Here is a 24,556-nt window from a genome sequence, read left to right on the forward strand (position 1 = left end):
TGAATTTGAACAAGACTGAGCAAAAGATATCTACTTACAATGCAACCCGTTCCGCCAGCCATCAGGATTGGACTGTAAGTTCTCGGCTGTCATTCCATCGGTCGAATCTCTCGTTACGGAGCAAGTAACTTGCCTCAGACGCCATGGCCTCGATAGAAGACCCTGAAAGTTGGATGGTGTATGGACAAATAGATCCAGAACTGGCCGAGGTACGTCCACCATGGGGATCGTTGCAGGGACAGCACAAAATTTACAACCCCGGTGCAGATACTTCAGCAAGGTACTAAACCTCGATTCGACAAAGATAACAGCGTAGCAGGGATTCCAGCTGTCCGCAAAGCATGGTCGCCACTCTACGTACAGTTTGCGGCGGAGGCACTGCGTCAAGCTGGAACAGAGGTTCTCGGTGAAGAGTGCTTTGTTCCGTGCCGAGATGGCCATCTCGCTCGATGCTTGGTCTACAAACCAGCCGTGCCTCCTCCACAGGGAAGTCCGCTAGTGGTGCTCTACCATGGAGGAGGGTTCTGTTTTGGAAGCCCCGAGATGGATGCCATCAACTGTATCAAAGCGGTGCAGCGCTATGGCGCGGTGGCACTCAGCGTCGAATATCGATTAGCGCCTGAGAGTCCTTTCCCAGCAGCCGTGAACGACAGTTGGGATGTTTTAAATTGGGTGAGTGATACAGAACAATCCTCCTGTTTGCAATACCACGTGCAGTGACGGGCTCTGACAGACAGCTCTAAGGTTGCTGCAAACGCCTCTCAACTAGGCGCCAATCCATCCCTGGGTCTCATCATCGGGGGCACTTCCGCCGGAGGCAATATCTCTGCAATACTCTCTCACCTTGCAAGAGATACAGCGATGACACCGCCGATCACAGGAGTCTGGCTCAATATTCCTGCTCTTCTCGACCACGATGCCGTCCCGGAGGCATACCAAGACCTATACCTCAGCCGCGAACAAAACAAGGATGCACCGATACTTCCCAAGGCCGCGATGGATGTGTACGACGAAGCATACAAGCCGGATCATTCATCGGAATATTGGAACCCGTTCAATTGGAGCAGCGGTCATGAGAAGCTCCCGCCTCATTATTTCCAGATCTGTGGCATGGACATCTTGCGGGACGAGGGATTGCTCTACGAACGTGTCCTGAGGAAGGACTGGGGAGTTAAAACCAAGGTGGACATTTATCCAGGTCTCCCTCATGTATTCTGGGCCAATTTCCCAACCCACTCGAAGAGTAAAGATTACGCCGTTGACACAAACAAAGGCCTAGGGTGGCTGCTGAACAGAACAGATTGATATCAACGTAGCTTGATGAAGCTGAAGAAGGACTCTGGTCTTGTCTGCTACGTAGAAATGACACAACCCTGTTGGTCCTATCCTATCTTCTAGTCTTGAGCGTATCATCTGTGGTCCGGTGAGCCAGTATGGGCATTCACCCTGGGTCGATCGAACAAAATTGACACAATGTAATGACATATCTTCCGAAGAACCCGAATTGTCCTCATATATATTACCCTGAACCCTGTCTACTCCGAACTACGTAGGGGTTTTTTCAACTTAAGTATCGTCCAATTCATCTGGAAAGAGCCCTTTCCATTATGGAGCATATCTCAGGCGTAAAAGGGTGTTTCTCATCGATAGTGGGCTCTATACACATCTGCTACATGGCTCTTCATGTCGTACCTGCTCAGAAGGTCAGCATCTAATATATATCAAGAGAAAGAGAACCCACGTGTTCATCTCATCAATTGTGAGTTTCTCATGCTCATTGGCAACGCTATACTTCTGGTTGCTTGTGTTGCTCGAAAAGCCGATTCGTTCAGTGATATTCAGCCGTGCTCTTGCGCTCGCCGACTGCACTTTGGTCGCTCGACGTTTGCGGACCTCTTCGAAAATTTTGAAGGCTTCGGGCACGTCGCCGCGGAAGTGCTCCTTGGAGAAAACGAGGCCAAGGGCTGCTGCATCCTCGATGGCCTGGCATGCTCCCTGGCTTTGGTCGGGCATCATGGGATGGGCGGCGTCACCCATTAGCGAAGACACCCCTTTGGCCCAGAAGGAATATTCCTGATGGATCCAAAGCCTCCAAGGCCGGATGTCGGTGGATATCTTCAAATGAGCGATGACATTGGGGTCAAGCTCGGGGTAGGGCTCGAGCAGCTCCTCCAACGACGCCATATAGTTCCACCCTTCGTCTCCCACCTTTCCTTTCTCACGTGGGAAGAAGCAATAGAAGGATAGAATTTTGCCTTCATGACATGGCGAGAAGACGATCTTGTCGTCCCCATAGCCGCCCCAATACTCGATCGCATCATTACTCGCATAGTCCGGCAAGCCGAGTGCCTGCGCCTGTGCTCTGTCCACATTGGCGTGGAGACAAGTAGATGTGCAAGGCTTTTTGTCTGGAACGATACCCATTCTTGCACGAACGGTGGACTAGAGGTCGTTTTCTGTCAGCGAATGGACTTGGATCTCTCTGAGAGGGGGTGGTCGGCCGCCCTAAGGGTTACGTACCCCGACTCCATCGGCCGCGACAACAGCATCGTGCTGGACCTCTGTGCCATTCTCGAATTTGATACGTCCGGTTTCAAAGTCGATGTCCGTCAACTTGTGGTCCAGCTTTAACTCTGGCCTGATGCCTTCGCCTTCTCCCAGAGCCGCCTCCATGAGCATCTTGTGCATATCTTGTCGGTGGAACATATAATAAACCTAACGTCCACTGCGATGAGTCGCTGAGCACGCGTGAAAGCCTGCAATATGAGAACTTACGTAGCCCCATTTCTCCTTGTAATCACCCAAATCGTAGACGTTCTGCTCGGCGCCGGTGTCCCAGTCGCGAGAGATCAGATTCCGCAAAATGACAGGTTTACCGATGGAGACATCGACGTTCCACTCCTCGAGCCATCGCGTTCCATTCGCTGCGCAGCTGATGGAAGCCCCAACCTCACCAGCAAAGTGCGCCCGCTCGTAGACCACGACCTTGTGGCCAGCTCGACGAAGTGACAAAGCTGCGGCAAAACCCCCAAGGCCGCCTCCGATCACCCCTATGTCTAGCTGTTTCCACGTAGCTTCGCCCGCAGAGCCCATTGTGGCGCGAAAGAGATGATGGATTTAACGTTGGAAGGTCTAGATTCTGAAGCGGCAACGAAAGATGTATGCCAATGGTGTCACTCTTTGCAGCCGTCGGCGAAAGGAGCCTTCTATTCTTATGCTGTTTCCACCAGCGGCCTATAAGGTCACCCACCAGGTTGTGATGTTCACAAGTCCCACTGGAGTACGAGCCTGACACTACTGAAGTTTTGGCTGGTTGTACGCTCCAGATGTACGATGATCTAGAACGATCTTTGTCGTGAAAGAACCAGAGGGCCAGATCCGGTCGACGTCCGACCGGAAGCCAGTGTCCACGGAATCCGGAACTCCACAATCTAAGTACGATGCATGAAATTGTCCCTCTCCCAACACTCGGGGAGTAAGCAAATACCTTCTTTTCAAACATTCTGACAGGTTGGAAACCAGCTGTTCCGTACGATGGAATGAATCACAAGTCGTTACTGGTGCCACGGGCTAAATGAATGGGGCATATCTGGCCGGGCTACTGCATGACATATTATCTCTTCTTACGCCTCGCGACTTCTTCGTTGTCAACAGCTGATCAACTTGTTAATGTTCCATACATCCTACAAGTCCAGAGATAATCACTGTAAAATGTCCATCCCTCGTGTCAAGCAGCCACCAACAGATGGTTCAAGCTATATTCTGCCCCAACTGGAGGGCGAAATATTTACTATTCCTGGGTTCAAGAGCGTCTTTCGTATGTTCACCTCGCAAGAGCAGACCAACAATGGCATGGCGGTGTTCGCCTGGGACGGTGTGAAGAATGACACGGCGCCATTTCATCATCATAAATATGCCCATGACATCTTTCTTGTGGCAGAGGGCACCATGTTATGTTGGAACGATGATCAATGCCGACTTCTTGGACCGGGAGATTTCGCCTCAGTCCCCCCTGTAAGTGGCGTCCCATTGATCATTGCGTACAGCTACAGCGAGCTCACGGACTCTCGTTGTTAGGGAACCCTCCACAAACCATATCCGCAAGGACCCGTGACAAAGGCCATCGACCTTATCACGCCGGGTGACTGGGTGAACTTTTTCCGCCATGTGTCGGACAAGTTTGAAGGGTTGATATTTCCCGAATGGGACGATAGAAAGCAAGGGATGTTTCCAAACCTGGTCGGCAACTGGGAGGAGGAATTTGACGTCTACGCGCATCCTGACCATGTTGGCTGCGAGGTGTCGGAGTGGTCGGAGAAGGACGAGATCCTGCCAGATGGCGAGGTGCCCTACTACTTGAAGGCGAACAAGGGTCCTCGTTGGCTGCTGGGTGGCGTGCTGTCACGCCCATTCATGACCACAAAGCAGAGCGGTGGCAGGTCGGCGATCAGCACTATCGAGTCTTCCAATGCCTACAGTTCTAGTGTCTTTCAGCGGAAGCTAACCTTCGCCGCACACCATTGCCTGGTCATGTTCGATGGAGAACTCAAAGTATATATTGGTGACGGGCCAGCCAGCAGTGTTCGCCCAGGAGAAGTCTGCTTTTTGCCGGCCAAGGTTGCTTTCAGACTGGAGTTCGCGTCGAAGTATGTTCGATTCTGGAGCTTTGCAAGTGGTGATGGGATCGAAGCCCTGATTGGGGAGGCCGGGGAGAGGTATCCCGGACAAGCACTCCCGGACCAGGAGAAGCCCTGGGATGAGCAGAAGCTTAAGGAGGCATGTCAGAAACTCGATATCTCCATTTTGTAGTTCCAGTTTTAATGTGATCTACTTCACTCCATCTTTGGCCTATTCAAGGCAAATCTAGAGCCACTTGAGAGCCGGAGGGCCTCACTTTGCAGCAATACGGAACACTGTTGACTGAGTTTTGCTCTCTGAGATGTCGTGCTAAGCGGGCTTATGTCATTTCTTGGTGGTTTATGTGTGCAATTTTTCGTCTAGTACAACATCTCTTCGGTTCCGATGCCGATGACCCACGATGAGTTCTTTCCATATTAAATATCTGTCTAATCACCCGCGCAACCCAGATGACGCCAGCTTATTGACCATCAAATAATCATGAGTCCTCCGTTGACATTGATGTATTCACCATTAATCCACTTGGATCGGGGTTCGGCTAGGAAAGCGACGGTCCATGCTATATCATCTTCGTCGGCCACGCTCCCTTCACAGGGCGTGCCCTCCGAAAAGCTTGCCTTAATCTCCTCTAGTTCAGGTGCGAAGCTTGTTCGGAAAGTCTTCGTGTTGACAGGACCTGGAGCAACCCCATTGACAGTGCACCCATAGATCGGAGGAAGCTCCTTGGCCCAGTTCTTGATCATGGAGTCGAGCGCGCCTTTGGTCGCTGAGTAGGCTATTAGATCTGGTTGTGGTAGACGCCCCGCCCCTGACCCTATACAGATTATCCTGGAGCCGCCCAAGACGCCAGAAGCCTCCGGGGGATTTGAGCGCTGGTATGGCGTAAGGTGCGGCAGCACCGCTTTGGTCAAGAAGAAAGTACCTCGAGCATTCAAATTCATGGCTCTGTCCCATTTTGCCCCATCGATTTCCCAAGTTGGACCGTGGGGGACCACCCCTGCATTGTTGACCAGAATGTGTATGTGGCCAAACTCCTTGACGGCAGCGTCAACCAGAAGCTCCGGGCCCTCTAAGGTTGACAGGTCTGCGCAGACAGCGATCCAGGATGTCTGCAAGGTCTGCCCAACAGCCTTACACTCTGCCTCAAGTTCTGGAAAGGGATAGTTCAACACGATGTTGGCCCCTCGCGCTGATAGTTCACGCGCGATGGCAGCTCCAATACCGGCAGAAGACCCTGATACGATGGCTGCTCGTCCGAGCAATGTTTTGGGGTACATGGTTATGCGTTCTGATGATGTCTTAAAGGTCGTCTTTGATTTGATGCGGGGGAGAGCATAGACGGCCGTTGTAGGACGCACTAGCAGGAGAAATCAAGTATCTAGCTCGCCTGATCTTGTCTTGAGGACTGGAAGTGCGCCGTTTACAGGTCTTTGGCCTGCCGTTGATACTGGCCTAACGTTGAGCGCCAGCTGCGTCGACATTAGGGCACAGATTCAAGCAGATCTGAAGTCAAAGATACGGGTGGTCGGAAGCCGGCTCCGGGCGACTGATACCCATAGTGGGCCCCCATTATTGGCCTCGCCCGGAATTTTCGGCTTCCATTGTCATCAACAGACCCGACCCCTGCTATCAACCGTCGTGAACGAAGTGAGCTGGGATGGCCGGAGCCTCAGCCACAGGTTTGGAGTTCTCTTGCAGAACCACCGCCTCATTCTCATCTGCAAAATCGATCTCGCTGCAAATAGTTTGCCGAGGCCTCTGATGTTTTAGGTTAGGCGCGAGCTAAACGAGGCATACAAGTCGGAACAGGGGACACTCATTTTACGAGTCTGAGATTGCGTATGTCAACGAGCAGTAGCCTTGGTCACTTGTTGAGGTCATTGCCAGCAGGTCATACCCTCTCAAGATGGCATTGTCCAGCCTTGTGGAGGATATAATGTTTATGGGAGGTTGCGCTCGTTTCGCGAAGCTAGCAACCATTAATTTGGGAAACACAGGTGCTGGTGCCACCATTGTCATCCTTTGTGGCTTGATAATTGTCTTCGGACGGCAGCTTCTGCGTCCAAAGCTGAAGGTTCCGATCCTGCTTGAGGACGAAGTGCGATCTTCCAAGAAGCGTCGCCTAGCGTATTGCTATACACCGAAAGAGTTGATGGAAAAGGGTTATGAACAGGTCAGTGTCCGTGGCAGGTCATTCGACATAAAACCACGCTTACAAGTCCTAGTACCGCGATGAAATCTATGGGTTGGATACAAATGATGGTACGGCGATGTACAGGGCGAGGCTGTGGGCAAGCGACGCTTTCTGACAACCTCTCGCAGGCATCAAGCTCGTGTTGCCCGTACGATTCCTCGACGAGCTGAAAAGCAATCCGCATATGAGTTTCGTCGTTTCCATTGATAATGTAAGAACGCTGGCGCGAAGTCTTGTTCATGCACTGATCCTGGCTGGAATCAGGACATGCAAAAAGACTACACATATTTTGGTGGCGCGCCAGACAATGTGGTCAACGCCATCAAGGCCAAGTTCAATCCCTCACTTGGTAAGCCTTTTCCAACATTTCCTTAAAGCTCGGCGCTCACCTTGAGTTAGGAGCACTTACGCCTGTCATGCATGAGATTGTAATTCGGAACAGAGCGCGGATCATGGGTGAATATCAAAGTACGTCCACGGCACGCTCAGCACCTGGTCAAGACCTAGCTAAGATTCTGTGGCAGATTGGACTCCCGTTAAAGTGCACGACAGGGTGTTAAAGCTTGCTGGGCACTCCAATGCTCGAGTCTTTCATGGAACAGCGGCGAGTCAGAGCGAAGAGTGGGTTGATGCTTCTACTGGATATGTTCTGTCGACCTTTGACTGCATCAAGGCCCTGAAAGCATGGCCGCCGTACTTGAGACCTCTTGTCCATCGGTTCATACCAGAGCGTGCCGCTATCAACGATCAATGGAGAAGGGCACGCCCCTTCGTCGAAGAATCACTCAAGCGCAAAAATGCTCTTGGAGGGAAGTTCCTTGAAGAGCCCGGCTCCATGCTAGACTATATGACCAGCGGCAAGAATGAAGCGATGGCTTACGATGTGGAGAAGCAGCTACTGTACCAGATGACATTGGTTGCGGTTGGTACCGTTACTACATTTGCCTCGATTGTCCAAGTGCTCTATGACCTGGCCGACAACCCAGAATACATTCCAATTCTCCGTGAAGAGGTTGAACAGGCCGATCGAGATGAAGATGGGCACTTTACCAAGGATGCAGTGTTCGAAATGAAAAAGCTTGACAGCTTTATCAAAGAAAGTCAGCGACTTCACGCGCCAGACTTGTGTATGTCTTCCAAAGGTCACCACCTCACAGGCAACTAATCTGCTCTCATAGCTACCTTTCAACGCGCGGCTACAGCAGACATCACCCTTTCCAACGGCCTCTTTATTCCGAAGGGAACAAAACTCGAGGCGCCCACTGCTGCCATTCAAGTCGATGAAGGCATCTATCCTGATGCTCAAAACTTTGATGGTCTTCGCTTCTATCGCCAGCGACGGAAACCCGGAGAGGAGAACAAGCACCTCTACGTTAGCGTTGGCCTCAATGATCTGTCGTTCGGTTTTGGCCGTCATGCCTGCCCTGGCAGGTACCTAGGACATATCAACATCAAATTGATAGTGGCGGAAATTCTGATGAACTATGATATCAAACTGGGAGAAGGGCAGAAGCGACCAGCGGACCAGAGGTTTGAAGCCATCGTGAGTCTCCCTTTTCGTGTTTCGGCTTTTGCAAGAGCTTTCTGTCAGATGAAACCCTCCTCTAACTACGCGTCTCTACGATTAAGGTATCACCTGACCCTGAAGGCGAGATATTGCTGAAATCGCGCATGGCGAAAGGGGCCGACTAGGACTCCCCAGAAAGATTGGAGGGCCATACGGGGAACTGAACGAGAGGACAGCGTCGAGTCTTTTGCAAGGGCGCTTTGAATTAGCTTCGATCCAACACCGCCAGGTAACTACCGGGAGATTTCCGAGAAACCGAAGGCAGTCTCAGGTCTTACAACCGAGGACGAAAAAACAAGTAGGCAGTGGTAGACGAGTCAATGTATTGACTTTCCGGTTTAAGCAGACTGGAAACGTTTGATCAATTTCCAGTTCGATCCCATACACCCCTAAGCCGGGCTCACTCCTACCGGGCACGTACCACAGAGGCGGGGAAGCATCTTGGCGCTGAAACTCTCTCGGGCTGAGACTTCATATCAGTTTTGAGAACGCAAAACAGCTGTTGATGCCCATCTCAGTCTTTGCGTGGACAGGATGACAATCAGCCATCACAATCAGCACGAACAAATTATCCGGAGAGATATCCGACCCTGTGATCCATAACTAATATCTTATCAATAGTGTTATCGAAACCTTGTTGGACTTTCAGAATTAGCTTCAGGTTGATAAGCTACCAATCTTGACGCTGCCCGGAAATCCGGGGCCGCTGACTTCCCCAAAGCTTTTGCTCGTCCATCCTGGCCCGGGCAGTCCATGGCTGCAGTTGTTAAATCTGGCTGGTTTGCTCCTCTCCTGATGTGATGAAAGGTCTTTCAGTTCCGCGTGGATTGAAGCACAGAACCAGTGTCGAAGCCTCTCAGTATGGCTGTTGAAGAACCTTCAGCGTCTCAGCTCCAAAGCAGTACGTCGGACTCAAAGAATAGTATGCACCCGGCCCTACCCAGTCGAGCCTCCATTAATGAATCTGCAGGTGTCGAGTCTGGGGTCTCTGCAGCCCAAGAGGATGGCTCCTGGGACAGTATAGGACCATGTCAGTCACTGGGCATGAAGAGGGATTTGTCTGTCTATGGAATTCTGTCAGCAGGCTACAGCATCAGTAATAGCTGGCTGGTTGTTGCCGCTAACTTGGCCATATCGCTTTTTTATGGCCCGATGAATACTGTCTGGGGTCTTATATTGACCACGGTCATCTACAGTTGCGTCGGGTTGACCCTCTGTGAGCTTGTGTCCGCCTATCCTACTACCGGCGGCCAGTACCACTGGACGTCGATCTTGGCCCCGAAAGGCGTCAATCGTGCTGCTGTAAGTCTCTTTCCTGACTGAGTGCCTCCTGCTGTGTCTGATTCTCCATTACTAGAGCTATTTTTGCGGCTTCATCAGCTGGCTGTCCTGGTTAATGATGTGCGCTTCGAGCATGGGCGCCGTTTCCAACAGCATCAACGCTCTCGCACTCAACGCCAACCCAGACTTTGTCATGAAACCTTGGTTGTTCTTTGTGATTTATGAGGCTATGAATCTCATCGCCCTTCTATTCAACCTCTTTTTTCACAAAGGGCTAGGAAAGCTTTATGAGTTCGGGTGTAGGTAACTCTGAACATCCATAGATCCAGGGTAACTAACCATCACAGTCGTTCTGAGCTTGGTGTCTTTCGTGGTCATCACAGTAACGTGTCTGGCCATGCAACACGACAAACAACCTTCTTCATATGTGTGGTTGGCTACAGAGTCTGGTTCTGGCTGGTCACTGGGAACGCAATTCATGATCGGACTAGCCGGCCCAGTCATTGCTTTCATGCCCCTGGACGGAGCAGCTCATCTGGTCGCAGAGGTCAACCGGCCGGCCATCATCGTTCCCAAGACGATCATGGCATCTCTAGTGATTTCGTTCTTGTCTGCCCTTGTTTTTGTGCTTGCGGTTCTCTACTCGATCTCAGACGTGATGTCAGTCCTCACAAGCCCTTCTGGCTTCGTACTCTTCGAGCTTTGGCGACAGGCAACGGGATCCACGGCACCCGCAATTGCCTTCACGATCTCAATCATCATAATGCTACCCATTGGCAGCATTGCTTGCCAGCAGGTGGCTTCTATGATGGCACTCAGTCTGGGGTTGGACAAGGCCTTGGTCTTCCCTGACACATGGAGTACTTTGAACAAGAGACTCAATACGCCAGTCAACGCCTTACTATTGAATTTTGCCCTGATGTTTCTTGTCGGGATTCTCTTCTTGGTATCCACGCTCGGTGCGTCGACTCCTCCAGCATGTTTTTGTTGTGTTATCTGGAAGCTAATGTTGGGTTGGAACAGCATACAATGCCTTGATTGGCACCGCTATAGTGTTACAGCAAATCACTCTGGTGACCCCGACCGCGTTCTTGCTATACAACCGTCGCTCCACACTGGCTTTGCCACCTACTCGTCCTTTCAGGCTTCCGAATTTGGTGGGCTGGACTGTCAATATTGTAACAGTGGTAGCATTGTCAGTTACAACGGCCTTCTTCTTTCTTCCGGCTAGTCGTCCTGTCACAGCTCACACCATGAGTAAGTTACACCATGGCCTTTGCATACACGCATCATACAGGAGGCTTCAGTTGGCTAACTCCTTTTGCTTCTTGTCTTTATAGATTATGCCTGTGTTGTGGTAGTTGGGTTTTTGACTATCGGCGTTATCAACTGGTTCATCCACGCCCGAAAGCATTATCACGGCCCAAGATCTTTTGTACTTCATCAGTAGGGGATTCCGGAACAAATTCGTAGTTCAAGGTCACTACTAAGCAGATTGAGAGATGTGCCTCGCTAGAGTCATCTACCATCAGAGGAGGAGCTAGGAGGAAATCACGGCGCCTTGTTTGGAGCATAGAAGTACAGTCGAGGAGTTGGCCCTACACACTCCTGCACTCCTTCGTTGCTCGAGAACGGTTGTACAGTAATATGGAAGATATGTCGATAGGATCCACCTTGTGATATCAAATTCTCGTGTTCATAGGACGAATTTCAAGTTGCCATTCATCTTTACTAGCCTTCTCCTTCTGTCGAGCAAAGCTTCAGTTGTTCGCGTCCACTTATGCCGCAAGGAGCATATCCTCAATGTAGCATTTCGATACAAAGTGTCCAACTTAACATCTGGACAATCAGTCCTTACTGACACATGGAAGGGTCCAGTCCGTCACATCCACGGTCCTCGGAGACGCACTCGGATGGGGCGTTCCATCGGCCTCGCCTGCCGACCGGTGCCGTCAACATGGGGATAATGGCCGAGCACTGGACATATTACCAATACTCGGCGAATATGTGAACATTGAAAAGGAACGAAATATTGCCGATTTCGCATTTCAGGTGCCTAAGCTTCGAACTTCAACGAATATCTTGGGACTCTTAGATCTAGCAACTCCGAGTTGACTGCTTTGACTTGACCAGACGATCAATCCGAAGTGAAAGGCGCTATCCTCACTCCAGTCTTGCGACCTTTCCACCTTCTCAACAACACCATGGCCAAGCCTTCTGATAGTGAAGCAAGCTGGTCGCACCAGATTCATGCAGAGAATACGTCTAAGACTCGGGAATTCATTGAAAATCTATTCGCCAAAAAAGTGGACTGGGATCATGCATTCCCCGAAGCGCTGGCAGATGGTTTGATCTGGACCACGAATGGGTCATCACCGATTTCGGGGCGTTATGAGAGTAAACAAGACTACGTCGACAGGGTACTCAAACCAATGCATGCAATTGTGGAAAAAATCCCGCCGCCGACTGTCAAGCATTTATTTGTTGATGGCCTCTGGGCGGTTGTGCATTGGAGGGGTGAAGGTGTGAAAGCCTTGAATGGGGCAAGCTATGAACAGGACTATTGTTGGCTTCTCAGAACAAATGGTCAACCGAACAACCAGATCGTTGAAATTATATCCTGGTTTGATCCAGCTAAGCTGTCTGAAGCACTTGAAGGGACCGGCGTCACATTTCCCGGAGCGCAATCCAAGATCGAGTAAGCACTGGCGTGGAATCTGGATGCTATAGCGCGACCTCTTTGAGAATTGGACGACAAGCTGGTGTTTTCTTATCGACCCAACTCTAAGAACTAGGTGGTGTTGTTATGAGAGTCAATCCTGTTGATGTTGAAACTCTTCCCGGATATGCTAGGCGGGCGTCGATTGTGCTGCCTTTGCCCAACATGAACTCAGGAAAGGCTCAATTTTTATGGTCTCAATTTCTGGGGCAAAAGTCTGGAGGTTGGTTCCCGAGATGTCGAAGACACCAGTGGCCATTCCGACCATCAAAGTACTTATAATCATGTCAAGTTCCTGTTTTCCTCCCGGAAAATATTGATAGCAGTGCCTGTTCGACGGCAACTCGGTGGTTTTCATTCTTCGTAGCTTCTGCAGTGGGTCAAAGGTCTTCTTAAATTGCCGACCTAGAGTAGTCTGTCAGCCTTTAAGAATCGACAATTCCGAAACAAGTCTCCATACCTGTGACCTTTTCCGCCAGGAACAGCAGATCATTCAAGACGATTCTTTCACCAATCACAGCAGATTCAAGTGGCCACTTGTCTGCAGCAACTTCAAGTAGTGTGGCCACGAGTCTGCCCACATCTCTTGTATGTGTGAAAACTGCCGCGGCGCTTCCATCCCCCGGAACAGCCGCCTCTCCAGAACGAAGATCCAAGATGAAGTATAGTGGATGCAAATGGGTCTCTGCGTATGGAAGGCCCAGGTAATCCAGAAAGAACCCATTCCGTACCAGTGTGTATGTGAGCTCAGTATGGACATGTAGTTCTTGCACAGCCTTGAGTTGATCGAGACGGGGAGGATATGGCATTCGACTATCCATGAGGTTAGTTTCTGGCCCTGACCACAACTAACAGAATGGCTTGCTTCTTGCGAGGGCAGCATACTCTTGTGACACATTGTAGTCAATATTGAACTCACTGGGGATAAACCTCTTCACGACCCCCGACTGGGCTGACCCTCGAATTAAATTGAGCTGTGATTCCGAGGACCCTGGCCAGTTCAAGTTCAACGTTGAGATGACCGTGTCAACACGAAGCTTTTGCAAGACATGGCTAATATTGGATGGGCTGTCATAGTCCAAGGGAATAAGATCTGCTATCAGTGTGATAGGATGTGTGCGACTTGACTACAGCCGTGTCAACAGGCCGAATTACTCATTTGAACATTGAACGAACATTTCTAGTGAAGACATAGATGCTATGCTTGCCGGTGCTGGCGATAGCCTCGACAATGGTGCGGCCCAGATCCCCTGTGCCTCCCGCCACGGCAACAATACACATCTTGTTCAGAATACCTTCAGAGTAGGCGCAAAAGAATGCAAGTTGACTCTTGTCTCTAAGCCCGACGAGTTATCCAAGACGATCAGTGGTGCTTCACGGCCTGGAAGCAACGATGACTGGAGACCCTAAGCCAACTTGGAGATCGTTTACCCCTTCCCTTGTAGCTCTGCTTAAGTGGCACCTGTTGTAATCTGATGCTCATAGACAAGGCCACGGAATCCGGAATCCGGATCCCGAAACTCCGGATAGGAGAATCAACTGCCAAGGCTGGTTATCTCCACCCCCCATATGTAGACTAGCGCTGTGCTGCTAATCCTGGGCTCCGTTGATGGCAGCCTCCTCCATGTCCCACGTATCTTGAATGTGGGAATGACCGATGAGACGATCCTTTACGCCAGCTAGACAATTTGCTAGCTTCGCAGCTCAACGCGATGAATGTTCACAAGGACCAGCGGCTACCATCGGCGGTGAGTATTGGAAGAAGTTGTAGAGATCTCGCTGTGGCTAATCCGTACCTCAAAGTGTGACCTCTGTCACGACAAGAAGGTGGGTCGCGTAGCCTCATTCAACGTGCCTTGCATTCTTCAGACCCATTGACGTGCTATAGATCAAATGCGACCGGCAAAGTCCATGCGCAAACTGCACTGTGGCTGGCGCCAATTGTCTTCGTCGGCGACCCAGACATTCTAGCACCAGGCAGAACAGGAACCAGGAGTGCGTATAACTTACAGATTCGCTACCTGGGCGGCCACAGACTAAGCGCATCTAGTGATCGACTCAACATGGTCCTCGAAGGCATCAGCAGGCTTGTAGAGTCACTCCCACGGACAGCGCCCGGACCTCCTGATGGGGCTGCCCACGAGAGAGACCCAGGACGGCCGTCCATGCGGGACGAGGTTTCTTCGAGTGGCGCGCATCCGGCCAAAAGAAGGCGAACTGACGCCCCAGAGGCAATCGTCCCTCGTCCAAGCCAAGAATATGGGCCGCGTGAACCAAGTGAGCGGTCCCAATCACCATCGATATCGGTGAGAGGGACGGAAATTGAGGCCGGCAACTCCCCCCGGGTGTGTGCAGACGAACCTGGCCCTCGTGATGAAGAGTTGGGCACCATCGACCTCCAAAGATACCTTACACCATCGCACCAGCATCATCAGCCAGGTCATGGCGACAGCGACAGGCGCCGAGCCCTTGAAGCCGCAATCAAAGTGGCTAAAAGAGTTGCAATCATGCAGCCCAAACCCGAGTCCCTGAATCGTCCCTTGATCGAGAGGGTCAACTTCTACGACCCGTCTATGTACCTGACCGCCGAATTTGCGCACACGATCATGGATAGTGAGACTCCCCTTGGAGGATTGTGGAATTGTGGCCTAACGCGTTCCAACAGGGAGATGTGGCAACGCTGCCATGAGCTATTACCTCGACATCAATACAAATGTGTCCAGTTCGACATTCGAGGACATGACTCTTGCCCTCATCAACAATCGGGTCCATGGTCAAACGAGACTGCACTATATTGTCTGCGTCAACTATGTCGCCTATTCGTATCTAGTGGCGAATGGCTCCGAAGGCCAAAGCGCGGCCATGATGGAAAACCTTCAAGTCTCGAGGCGCAGATATTGTGCAAACGCATTCGCGGCTTTGGACGAAATGGACTTGAACTCTGCTCCAGATATCCCCATGCTCCAGGCATTGTTATCAGGCGTAGGCTACCATCCCCTTTCCATGGCTAAACGCTAACTAATTCGTCCTCTTCGAAGGCGATGTTGTCCCAGGATATGGGCAACATGCGTCGCTGCTGGCGGCTTAACACCCATGCTTGTCGCATATGCTCGCGTCTTGGTGGGAGGGCTTTGAGTGAACTTAATACCGTTGCCTCACTCGAAGAGGCCATGAACACCCGTCTAGTATTTTTGAAATGCTACATCTTCGACAAGTCACTGTCGGCAAACATGTATCAGCCCTCGTGCTTGGCAGATGTACGGCTGGATACTTCGAGGCTGGATGTTACCAAACCCTCTCATGCCATGTTATTCATTCTTCTGGAGCTTTCAAAGGTGCAGGAAATCATGGTCCGCGAGACCGACGCGATCAGGTCCCCTAGTCGGCCGGCTGGACTCAGCTTGGAGAATATGCCATGTAACGAGAAACTGAGGACTTGCCAAGGGAGAATGCACCAAATATTTGCCCAAACTCAGGAGGTTTGTAGAGAAGCACCACATGTAATGCGTGCAACTGACTTTGGCAGTTTCGAGCCAAACCCCCTTCCAACCAGGACGACTTTTTGAAATTTGAATGGATGAATGTCGATTTCATCTACTTCTCCATGATGACAAGTCTGATCCGCTTAACAGTGCGGACCAATGATGCGCGCTCTGATTATGAATGTCTAAGGCACGCTCGGAATGCCTTGTCATCCCTGAATCTCCTCCTTCATCTCTGTGCTCAGCCGTGCTCATTTCGGGAAATGTCGATGAGTTCACTCGCATGGTATGTCCCCATATGCAGGCCTTACCGAGCCAGGAGCTTCTGTTGATGACTTTGCTAGGCTTGTTCCCCTGTTTCCCTTGAGACCCATCTACAGCGTCTTCAGCAACATCGTTGCAACATCGGACCCGCTCGATCTCAAACTCCTTCAGGATACGGCGATCGGCCTGGCTCCATTAGCTGAGACTCACGCTTCAATGAAAGCGGTCCATGAGCTTTGTAGTTCCCTCATAGACCTGTGCACCGCGTTCGTCAGGAATAACGACACTAGCCTAGGCCTTCCGTCTTCGCAGTTTGGACTGAGCGGACCGATCACGCCGTCTACTGGCCAGACCCAGGAGCGCGAAGGTCTCCGACAGCAAGGACGGCTCAAAACCGTTCCATTCAACTCCGTTGGCCAATCGACAGTAGTCCCGGGAAACATCAATCAAGAATTCCATGGCCCTGTGGCCCAGGAGCAATCGTTACTTGCCGGGAATGACAACTTTCAGAATAGATACCACTTTGGCGATGATCTCGATTGGGAATTGTTCTGTGCCCAGCCATCTTTGGATTTCTTCACCCTGGACTAAAGGACTTGGTTGACACGACAATTCACACGAAGAACGTCAGCTGCCTTGACTCAATGATGACACGGTGAAATTTCCATCGCAAGAGCAGGACTAAGAGTCACCAGCTGACAGGCCAGGCTGTTGCGTGCTATCATCTGGCATCTGTAAGAATAGGATGTGCAATATATATCGAATGACCGCTCAAGATCTAATAGTTTGACAGTTCTGAGAACTCTTCGTAACCTCCTGTGCTAAATAAGGGCTCCGGCTGCTCAAACACTTCTCATCAAGCCTGGTGGTCGCGGGCCGCACCCTGTCGACCGGACTCCATAAAATGCCCTGGAATCCCCCGGAAATGCGAGAAAAGATTCCTTCCAACTCACTCAAGGCATGCTGTGAATCTGCCTTGAATCGCACCATTTCTCCTGATTTGAACTCAAACTCAAGCATCACAGTCGTTCGGACCGTAGACTCAGCTACTGATCCTTCTGATTTCACCATGCTTTCGTTTCTTCGGCCATCATTGCCTCCACGAACCGAGCGGGCCGGTCAGAATCCCGTGTTCTACGAAAATGGACGCTCGTCTTTGGAATTCAGGGACGCTGGTGCCGACTACTCCTTGCGAAACATGCACCCTCCAATGGTCAAAGGCGAACCACTGTCTATCATGGTCCCTCCTCATCATTACCATATCAAACAATCCGAGCACTTCCGAATCGTTTCCGGCACCGTCAACATATACAGAGGCTTAGACCCTCAGCCGTGGAAAATCTTGTCGGACCGAGACGGTTTTGAAGAAGCCGCCATGATCCCCAAGAAGATCTATCATCGGATCGAAAATGCATCTTCGACCGAGCCACTCGTGCTGGACGTACATCTGGCCCCTGAAGAGTACGAGGTTGAACAGCGCTTCTTTCGGAATTTCTTTGGCTATCTTGACGATTGCAAATCTGGCAATGTGGCCCCAAGCCTCTTTCAGCTACTTGTCTTTCTACATAGTGCGGACACGCCCTTAGCCCTTCCATTCTCGGAATCGTGGCCCGGTGTGTTTGCAAGTCGCATCTTTTTGATTGGAATGGCATTCTGGGGCCGATGGATCTTGGGGTATAAGCAGACTTATCCGGAATACTACCTTGAGAAGAAGGATCTTTGAAAGTCTGAATCATTTGATTGGGTGGCGTCATTCCAGATTGAATCCTGTACCGCGATCTCCCCACCGAGAAAAGTGCTAGGTTCAATTGATAGATGAATCGTAGCCGGTAGTTCAATGGATCAATACGGAGCTGCCTGCCTTCGCTAGTACCACCATCCAGCTCTCGATCGATAATCGTGGCGCGGGAGTTCTTCCTCGCTAATTGCCTCTTTGTATCGAAAGGTTCGGGCTTCCACTATCCTGTGGAATTCCCGTCCTATCACCGAGCAAGTTTCTGCGACGATAGGCGATGGAAGGTTGGGGTTGCGTTGTCCGGCGAGCCGCAAACCGGAAACCGGAAGCCGAAAGCGCCCATTCTGCACGAGCCTCTGTGCCAGCCTTGTAATCGCACCACCGGTGCCCGGGAGGCTTCCGATATGGTGAGTGCTGACTGCAGGCTCAGCAGGGCACCGCAGGATTAACGCTGCGCCAATGGGTCAACCTCAACCAACTACTGCGATGGAAGCACTGCAGGTATTAGTGATCGGCGTGGCCCGACCTTCCATTGAATATCTCCCGCCAATCGTCAAAGCATTCGCAAGGATACTTCCTTCAGTCTGCGAAAATGGGCAAACCAGAGCTCGAAACCAGGCGCATCTTCTGTGCCATTGTTGGCGGTGGCTTGTGCGGCGTGTCACTGGGATTCCAGCTCATCAGTACTAACACTCTGCATCATGACGAGTTCCGGATTTTCGACAGAAACGAGGATTTCGGGGGGGTATGGGAAAGCAACCGGTACCCCGGGGCTGCATGCGACATTCCCAGTCATGCATATCAAATGAGACTATACCTCAACGCTGGTATGTTGGGGCTTTTGTCCTTGCCTCGAAGCAATGATACTGATGGCTGATGACTGATGACTTACTAGACTGGACGAAAAAGCTGGCGGACGGGAAAGAGATCCAGCAATACTACTCTCGAATGGCTGATGCACGCGGGCTGCGACGGAGCACACTTTTTGGAGTTGAAGTTCACCACGCGAAGTGGAATGAAGACATTCTTCTGTGGGAGATCCTCGTCGAAGATAGACAAACTCAGAAGCAGACCATATGGCAAGCGAACGTCCTCTTCGACGGTGGGGGCGGATTCCATCGACCCAAGTATGCGAACATTCCCGGCAAAGACATCTTCAAGGGTGAACAGGTACACACAGCGGTATGGCGAGATAATCTCGATCTCAAAGACAAACGCGTCGCTCTCATCGGTACTGGGCCGAGTGCCGCTCAAGTGGCTCCACGGATTCAACCTCTCGTAAAACAGCTTTACGTCTTCCAAAGGAGTTCGGGTCATGTCCTGCCCCGAAACAACTATGTCGTCCCGAGATGGATGAAATTGCTGTTCAAATGGTGTTACCCACTGCTGTGGCTATACCATGTGTGGTGGTTTTTGTTCGTAAGTTGGTCCTCAATCGCCCAATGGATATCTCGTACTGACCTAGGTTCTCCTCCAGTTCGATCAGAGCAAGAAGATGTGGCTTGTAGGGACAAAAGAGAATCAAGCCATGCACGATGCGAGTATTGCTTTCCTAGACCAGCAAGTCAAAGACCCGGGGGTACGTGAAAAGCTACGGCCTCGAGCTGCATTCGGTTGCAAGCGAGTTTTATTCCTGGACGACTGGTATTCGTTGTTCAATAAGCCCAATGTCGAGCTTATTACGGAGAAGCCGGTTAGATTCACGGAGACTGGCATAGTCTTCAAGCCCACGGATGACATGACCGCAAAAGAGCGAGACGAGGTGCCCACAGGAGCGTACCTCAAACGGACTGACGGTGTCGACCATGGTGAGAAGACTCGAGAGATCGACGTGATCGTCTGGGGAACAGGCTTCGACATGAATGACTCTGGTGGCCATTTCCAGGTTTACGGTGTCGACGGCATCAACCTCTCCCAAACATGGAAAGACTACCCGGAAACGTACTGGGGAATTGCGGTCTCCCAATTCCCGAATTTCTTCTTGATCCTTGGGCCAAACTCAGTCAACTATTGGTCCAATGTGACCACGGTGACGGAAATGCAGATCAATTGGCACTGCAAAATGCTCAGACATATCAAGAAACAATGCCAAATCCAACCTTATGCCCTGTACCCGCGGAGGGATGTCCAGGAACAATACAACGACTGGCTCCGCAACAATCGAGGAACACCTACTTTTCTGGCTCCTGGGTGTGCTACTTACCATGTGACTCCATCGGGGGCAACGCCAATGTACAACCATTATAGAATTTTCCGCACTTGGTGGAAATTGCTATGGCCAGAGTACACCGAATTTACCCAAATCCGACGCCCCCGTCCACAGTTGGCGTAGGCGGGGTGGGCGGCGGGAGGCAGTGACATTTACCTAGAGTTTTAGGATAGTCCCGGTTTCCGGCCCGTCGTAGCAGTCTGAAACAATGTTGCGATGGTCTTGGTGGCGGTTGCAATAGGGACATGGTAAACAGGTCTAGTTAGGTTGAAGCTGGGGCTAAGCCTTGCAACTCAAGACGAATCTAGAAGAACCTCCTCAGAAGCCACATAGTCAGATCGGACCCTCATACCGCCTACACCGATCTCTTCTAGGAGACTACTGATGCCAAAATTAGCGAAGCCGAACTTGCTCCCATTCATGGTTGGTTTGCCCTCCGCAGTCGTCCCCTATTCATGCAAGCAACTCAACAGCTCATATGCCCTGTAGCCAAAAGATCTGTAAGAAGCCAATATCGATATCTCAGTGCCGGATGACCGAGAAGAAAGGTCAGGGCCTCCTTACCTCTTTCCCGTCAGCATGATCATCCATCGCGCAGATCATCGCAGTCGACGCCAGGGCATCTGAGCTCGAGATTCTGCTCGAATCACACAGCGGTCGGATGGGCCGTGATCCAAGGCGACGTCAACCACCGGGCGACGAGTCAAACGGCCATCGATGCAGCTATATAATGTAGCTCCCGTCCAAGCGGTACCCATCATCCGGTGATTTGCCAACACTTTTTCAACTGCGCGTGCCCCCACCTCTACGGCTACGAAGCTCCTTTGGCTGAGACTTTGTAAAGCCGGAAAGGTGTTCACTTAACGACTTTAGGTGCGTCCTGGTGTGGTCTTCTGGCCGAATCAGTGCATGAACAGCTTGAGAAGGTGTCTCAGAACTGTCGTGCGACGGTGGCGACTTCGGGCTGTCTGAGCAATGCTTTTCGCGGCATTCTTCCATCTTCAGTGAATTGAGATTCGTGTGATAGCAGACTTTTGGTTGATGATAGGCAACAACGACCTCATCATGTCAATTTCGTCCTCTTTGTGAGACAGGCGAACTCCATAGTTGGAATTGAGCTGCGAATTGTTTTGATAATTTGTCTTTAGCCTCCTCGCCCAGACAGGTCTCCCGGTATCAGCTACATTTGTGAGCGTACTGGAAGTCGAGTGGAAATAGTTGATTTGTCATTTGGAGACGTGTGCTCTCCGAAAAACAACACAGGCTCACGAGCTTTGAACGAGGGAGACGTGTACAGGACACCTTGGGATGACTGATGTTTGGTGCGACGACGACCAAGAAGCAAGGAAACGTTGACCTAACCTGGACTCGATCATCACCGTGGCATCTTGTATAGTGTACAACAACAACTAGTCGACCAACATCCAACGTTCAACTTCCAACTTTCAGCTGGAGTCAACCGGGGCCCCCTCTACAGCGTGAGGTGTCACCGACAGGAGGTGCATGGGTGGTGAAAGACATGCATCAACTTCGGCAAAGTAGCGCGGATGGTCGATCGTTGGACCCGGTTGGATTAACTGACCGACAGCTGACATGTTGGTCACTGTCACTGCCTGTCGTCAGACTCTGTTTGGACGGAATACCTAACATGGCGGAGGAGGACGCTAGGATGGGATATCATATCATCACCAGCAACAGACTTGGACTTGTAACAGTCGAGTCGCACAGGACGCATGTTTCAGCTGAGCAGGGCTCGGTGGGGATAGAAGTTCGGCTTGGGCAGCAATCGACTTTACGCAGACCGCTGTCAAGGCAAGGAAAGGGGTTGCCGACCCAATGTCGATGGTGAGGTGTGATTTGCCTCGTGTTGTGTATGCACGGGGCATACAAGAGAAAGGCAGATGTGAATGTAACATCACGTGTTTAATACTTCCAATTCATCTGTCCCACAGCCTCATCAACAAGTTCTCATGATTGACAGGATTGATGACTCGTTCGATCCCGGCTATCTACTCGTATGTATGTAGCCTACGAGACACATGTTGTCTGTCATCCTGTCATCCGGTACCTAGCGTAAGGCTATTGACTCCACTCACTTAATGTCAATATTTCGAAACGTGCTCACCCAGCCTTTGTGTTGCGAATCTGTGTCATGGTTGAACTGTTCTGGTTGGCTGATATGTCTTGCAACAAGGCCATGATTTCTGTCTATGCCAGCACCAGACTGAAGGGTCGACGTTGGACACGTTGGGCACCCGCGGAATGAAAATCCATAGGTCACAGACAGGCAGGGTGTATCGATAGATGATGGCCAACAAGATATTTCATTCAAGATATTCTAAAGCAAAGCAGACAAAGTCGTCTCTTCCAAGCGAGTGGTTGGGGACAGTGTCTCCCTAAGTACATGCAACACAAAGATGGCGAAAAACAAAGTCCCCCTTCCACCAGAACTTCTCATCCATTTCTCAGGTCATGGCCGTTGTGGCTGATTGATGTCCCTAGGATCCTTCGAGAGGTAGAGTTGATCCGTGGCTAGGCTTTGACAGAGACAGCCGCCCCATCCCCACCTTCACAACCTAGGAACAGTGCTATTTCTTGCGATCACTTTTCTGCTTCTTCTTCTGGGTGGCATTGGCGCGTTTGCGCTCGAGCTCGAGCTCTTCTAATTCTCCTGTTGAGAAGGCCTCGTACTGGGGGTTCTTCAATGGCTTGGGCGGCGGCGAAGTCACATTGCATATTCGGCAAGCGGTAGGAACAGATCCTGTGCGGTTGCAAGTTTTGCATTTTATAATACTGAAATGAGAATTAGTAGGGGTCTTTCTTTTGAACTCCTTGCGAACATGCGCAAAAAGCGCGAGGACGCCAGGGAGGCAATAGCTGGAAATACCATCTTGGTTGTCCCTTACAGTCAGGACATCCTGTGCTGGAAGGACCGTGGCTGCACTGAACAAGCATGGTTGCGGTGTTGTCTTTGACGGTTGGTCTTTGACGTTTGAAGGAGAACAATGGCGAAGTTGGAACGTTCGAGTACTAGAGTCGAGAGTCGAATGGATCTGAGGAGTCGATTGCGTCGATGGGAGCTCTCAAGCAAATTATATACCATTTTCCCAGAAGCTTGACTTCCACAACCGAGGTTTGGACCGGCCTCAAGGCTAGCCGTAAGTCACGAAGATGACGGAAGGATCACCACGATCACCCCGACCAGGGGTGAATCTTGATTGAAGGGTGTACTGGGACAGAAATCGAACGTATGGTACATCTGATTTGAATATTGACACACAGAGTAGCGCGATCCCCCGCCACCGTCTGAATATCTACTGTGATGAAGCAGTCAGGAGGTGCCCGGATGATTCTCTGACATAAACCAAACCGCATTTCGTCAAGTTCAATGCGCATTGGTCCATTTCGAGTTGGAAAACCCTAGTGCAACAACGTCTTTAAGAGCGGATGTCGACAAGGTGGGATCGAACTTGTCCAGGAGAGCGGCACCTTGTTGTTACAGCAATCATTTATGGACACAGCTAGGCATTGTGGAAGAGAGGTCGAGATGTCGTGTCTCCAATGATCGGTGGGGAACCAATCGACTGGGCCGTGATACGAAGACCGTTGATGATACATGATCGGTATCGCACAACCTTCCCCGAACCTAGGCGAGAAAGGTACCAGGGAAGCGGAGAGAAGTTCGTAGGCAGTGCATGAGCGACATGGTGCTTTGACGATGATGACTTCTCCGCAAACATATCGTGTGTCTTGGTCAATTAGTTGCAAGAAGAGCGAGTGCTCATGGTAATTTTTCAGATCCAACGTCATAGCAGATCATGTGGTAAAGTAACCATGCAGCAAGGACCCTTCACCGTACAACACGAACGTGAGACCACCTGATGATACCACGTCAAGGGCAAGACAGGAGGAGTTCGGAAGGCATCATTGACCCATTGCCGGTGTCCGTCTGATGGTGCTTCATCCTTGTCATGGTCATCAGAGTGCAGCGTGAACGACAGGTGACCAAGTCAACGGTTGTCATTGTTGTGCCATGTGCAGGCTAGGTGCAGATACTCCCCACCGGGGGTTCGGCTCAAACGTGGGGGAGGACAAGTTTGGAAGCGATAAATCGCAATTGGCATGATAAATTGTTCGGAGATTTGTGACCGTTGCTGCTTGGTCGAAGAGGGGATCCGCAGGGTGGGTGTTGTTGAGAGAGACGGAGTCAAGAAGGAGTTAAGAGAGTGTCGTAGGACAAATTTCCCAACGGCTTTTCCAGGGGCGACGAGTCACAAGAGAGTAGAAGACTTACATACCAGGGTTTCGCATTGCATGACAGTTACGAGGTTTGCATCATCTAGGCCAGGTTTGAAGGCGTGATGAAGAAGGCATGGGATGGCAGTTTGACATTTCTGACGATCCGGGAGCAGGCATTTGCAATTTGAAGGATGAATGAACAGCTGGGTTCTCTTTCTTGCCAGGGGA

General features: G+C 50.9%; 4 protein-coding genes across 4 annotated transcripts; 3 read left to right on the top strand and 1 right to left on the bottom strand.

Annotated features, from left to right (window-relative positions):
• Positions 1–1,640: 1,640 nt before the first annotated feature.
• Positions 1,641–3,093, bottom strand: PV10_00364 (uncharacterized protein; the record flags this gene model as incomplete). The annotated part of the gene is made up of 4 exons (XM_016364431.1): positions 1,641–1,692; positions 1,742–2,442; positions 2,521–2,715; positions 2,776–3,093. The coding sequence occupies 4 exons, from the start codon at positions 3,091–3,093 to the stop codon at positions 1,641–1,643; spliced, it is 1,266 nt and encodes a 421-aa protein (XP_016228080.1).
• A 6,167-nt stretch (positions 3,094–9,260) lies between these two features.
• PV10_00365 (uncharacterized protein) lies at positions 9,261–12,382 on the top strand (the record flags this gene model as incomplete). Its single annotated transcript, XM_016364432.1, has 6 exons — positions 9,261–9,321; positions 9,370–9,701; positions 9,757–9,979; positions 10,028–10,639; positions 10,704–10,937; positions 11,814–12,382. The coding sequence occupies 6 exons, from the start codon at positions 9,261–9,263 to the stop codon at positions 12,380–12,382; spliced, it is 2,031 nt and encodes a 676-aa protein (XP_016228081.1).
• A 1,667-nt stretch (positions 12,383–14,049) lies between these two features.
• On the top strand, positions 14,050–16,922 carry PV10_00366 (uncharacterized protein). Its single transcript, XM_016364433.1, has 8 exons — positions 14,050–14,147; positions 14,203–14,226; positions 14,288–14,394; positions 14,450–15,012; positions 15,065–15,381; positions 15,438–15,878; positions 15,926–16,167; positions 16,226–16,922. The coding sequence occupies exons 1-8, from the start codon at positions 14,112–14,114 to the stop codon at positions 16,734–16,736; spliced, it is 2,241 nt and encodes a 746-aa protein (XP_016228082.1). The 5' UTR covers positions 14,050–14,111; the 3' UTR covers positions 16,737–16,922.
• A 127-nt stretch (positions 16,923–17,049) lies between these two features.
• On the top strand, positions 17,050–17,868 carry PV10_00367 (uncharacterized protein; the record flags this gene model as incomplete). The annotated part of the gene is made up of 1 exon (XM_016364434.1): positions 17,050–17,868. The coding sequence occupies one exon, from the start codon at positions 17,050–17,052 to the stop codon at positions 17,866–17,868; it is 819 nt and encodes a 272-aa protein (XP_016228083.1).
• Positions 17,869–24,556: the final 6,688 nt, after the last annotated feature.

The sequence above is a fragment of the Exophiala mesophila genome (genome assembly GCF_000836275.1).
Source record: "Exophiala mesophila strain CBS 40295 unplaced genomic scaffold supercont1.1, whole genome shotgun sequence".
Classification (NCBI taxonomy): Eukaryota; Fungi; Ascomycota; class Eurotiomycetes; order Chaetothyriales; family Herpotrichiellaceae; genus Exophiala; species Exophiala mesophila.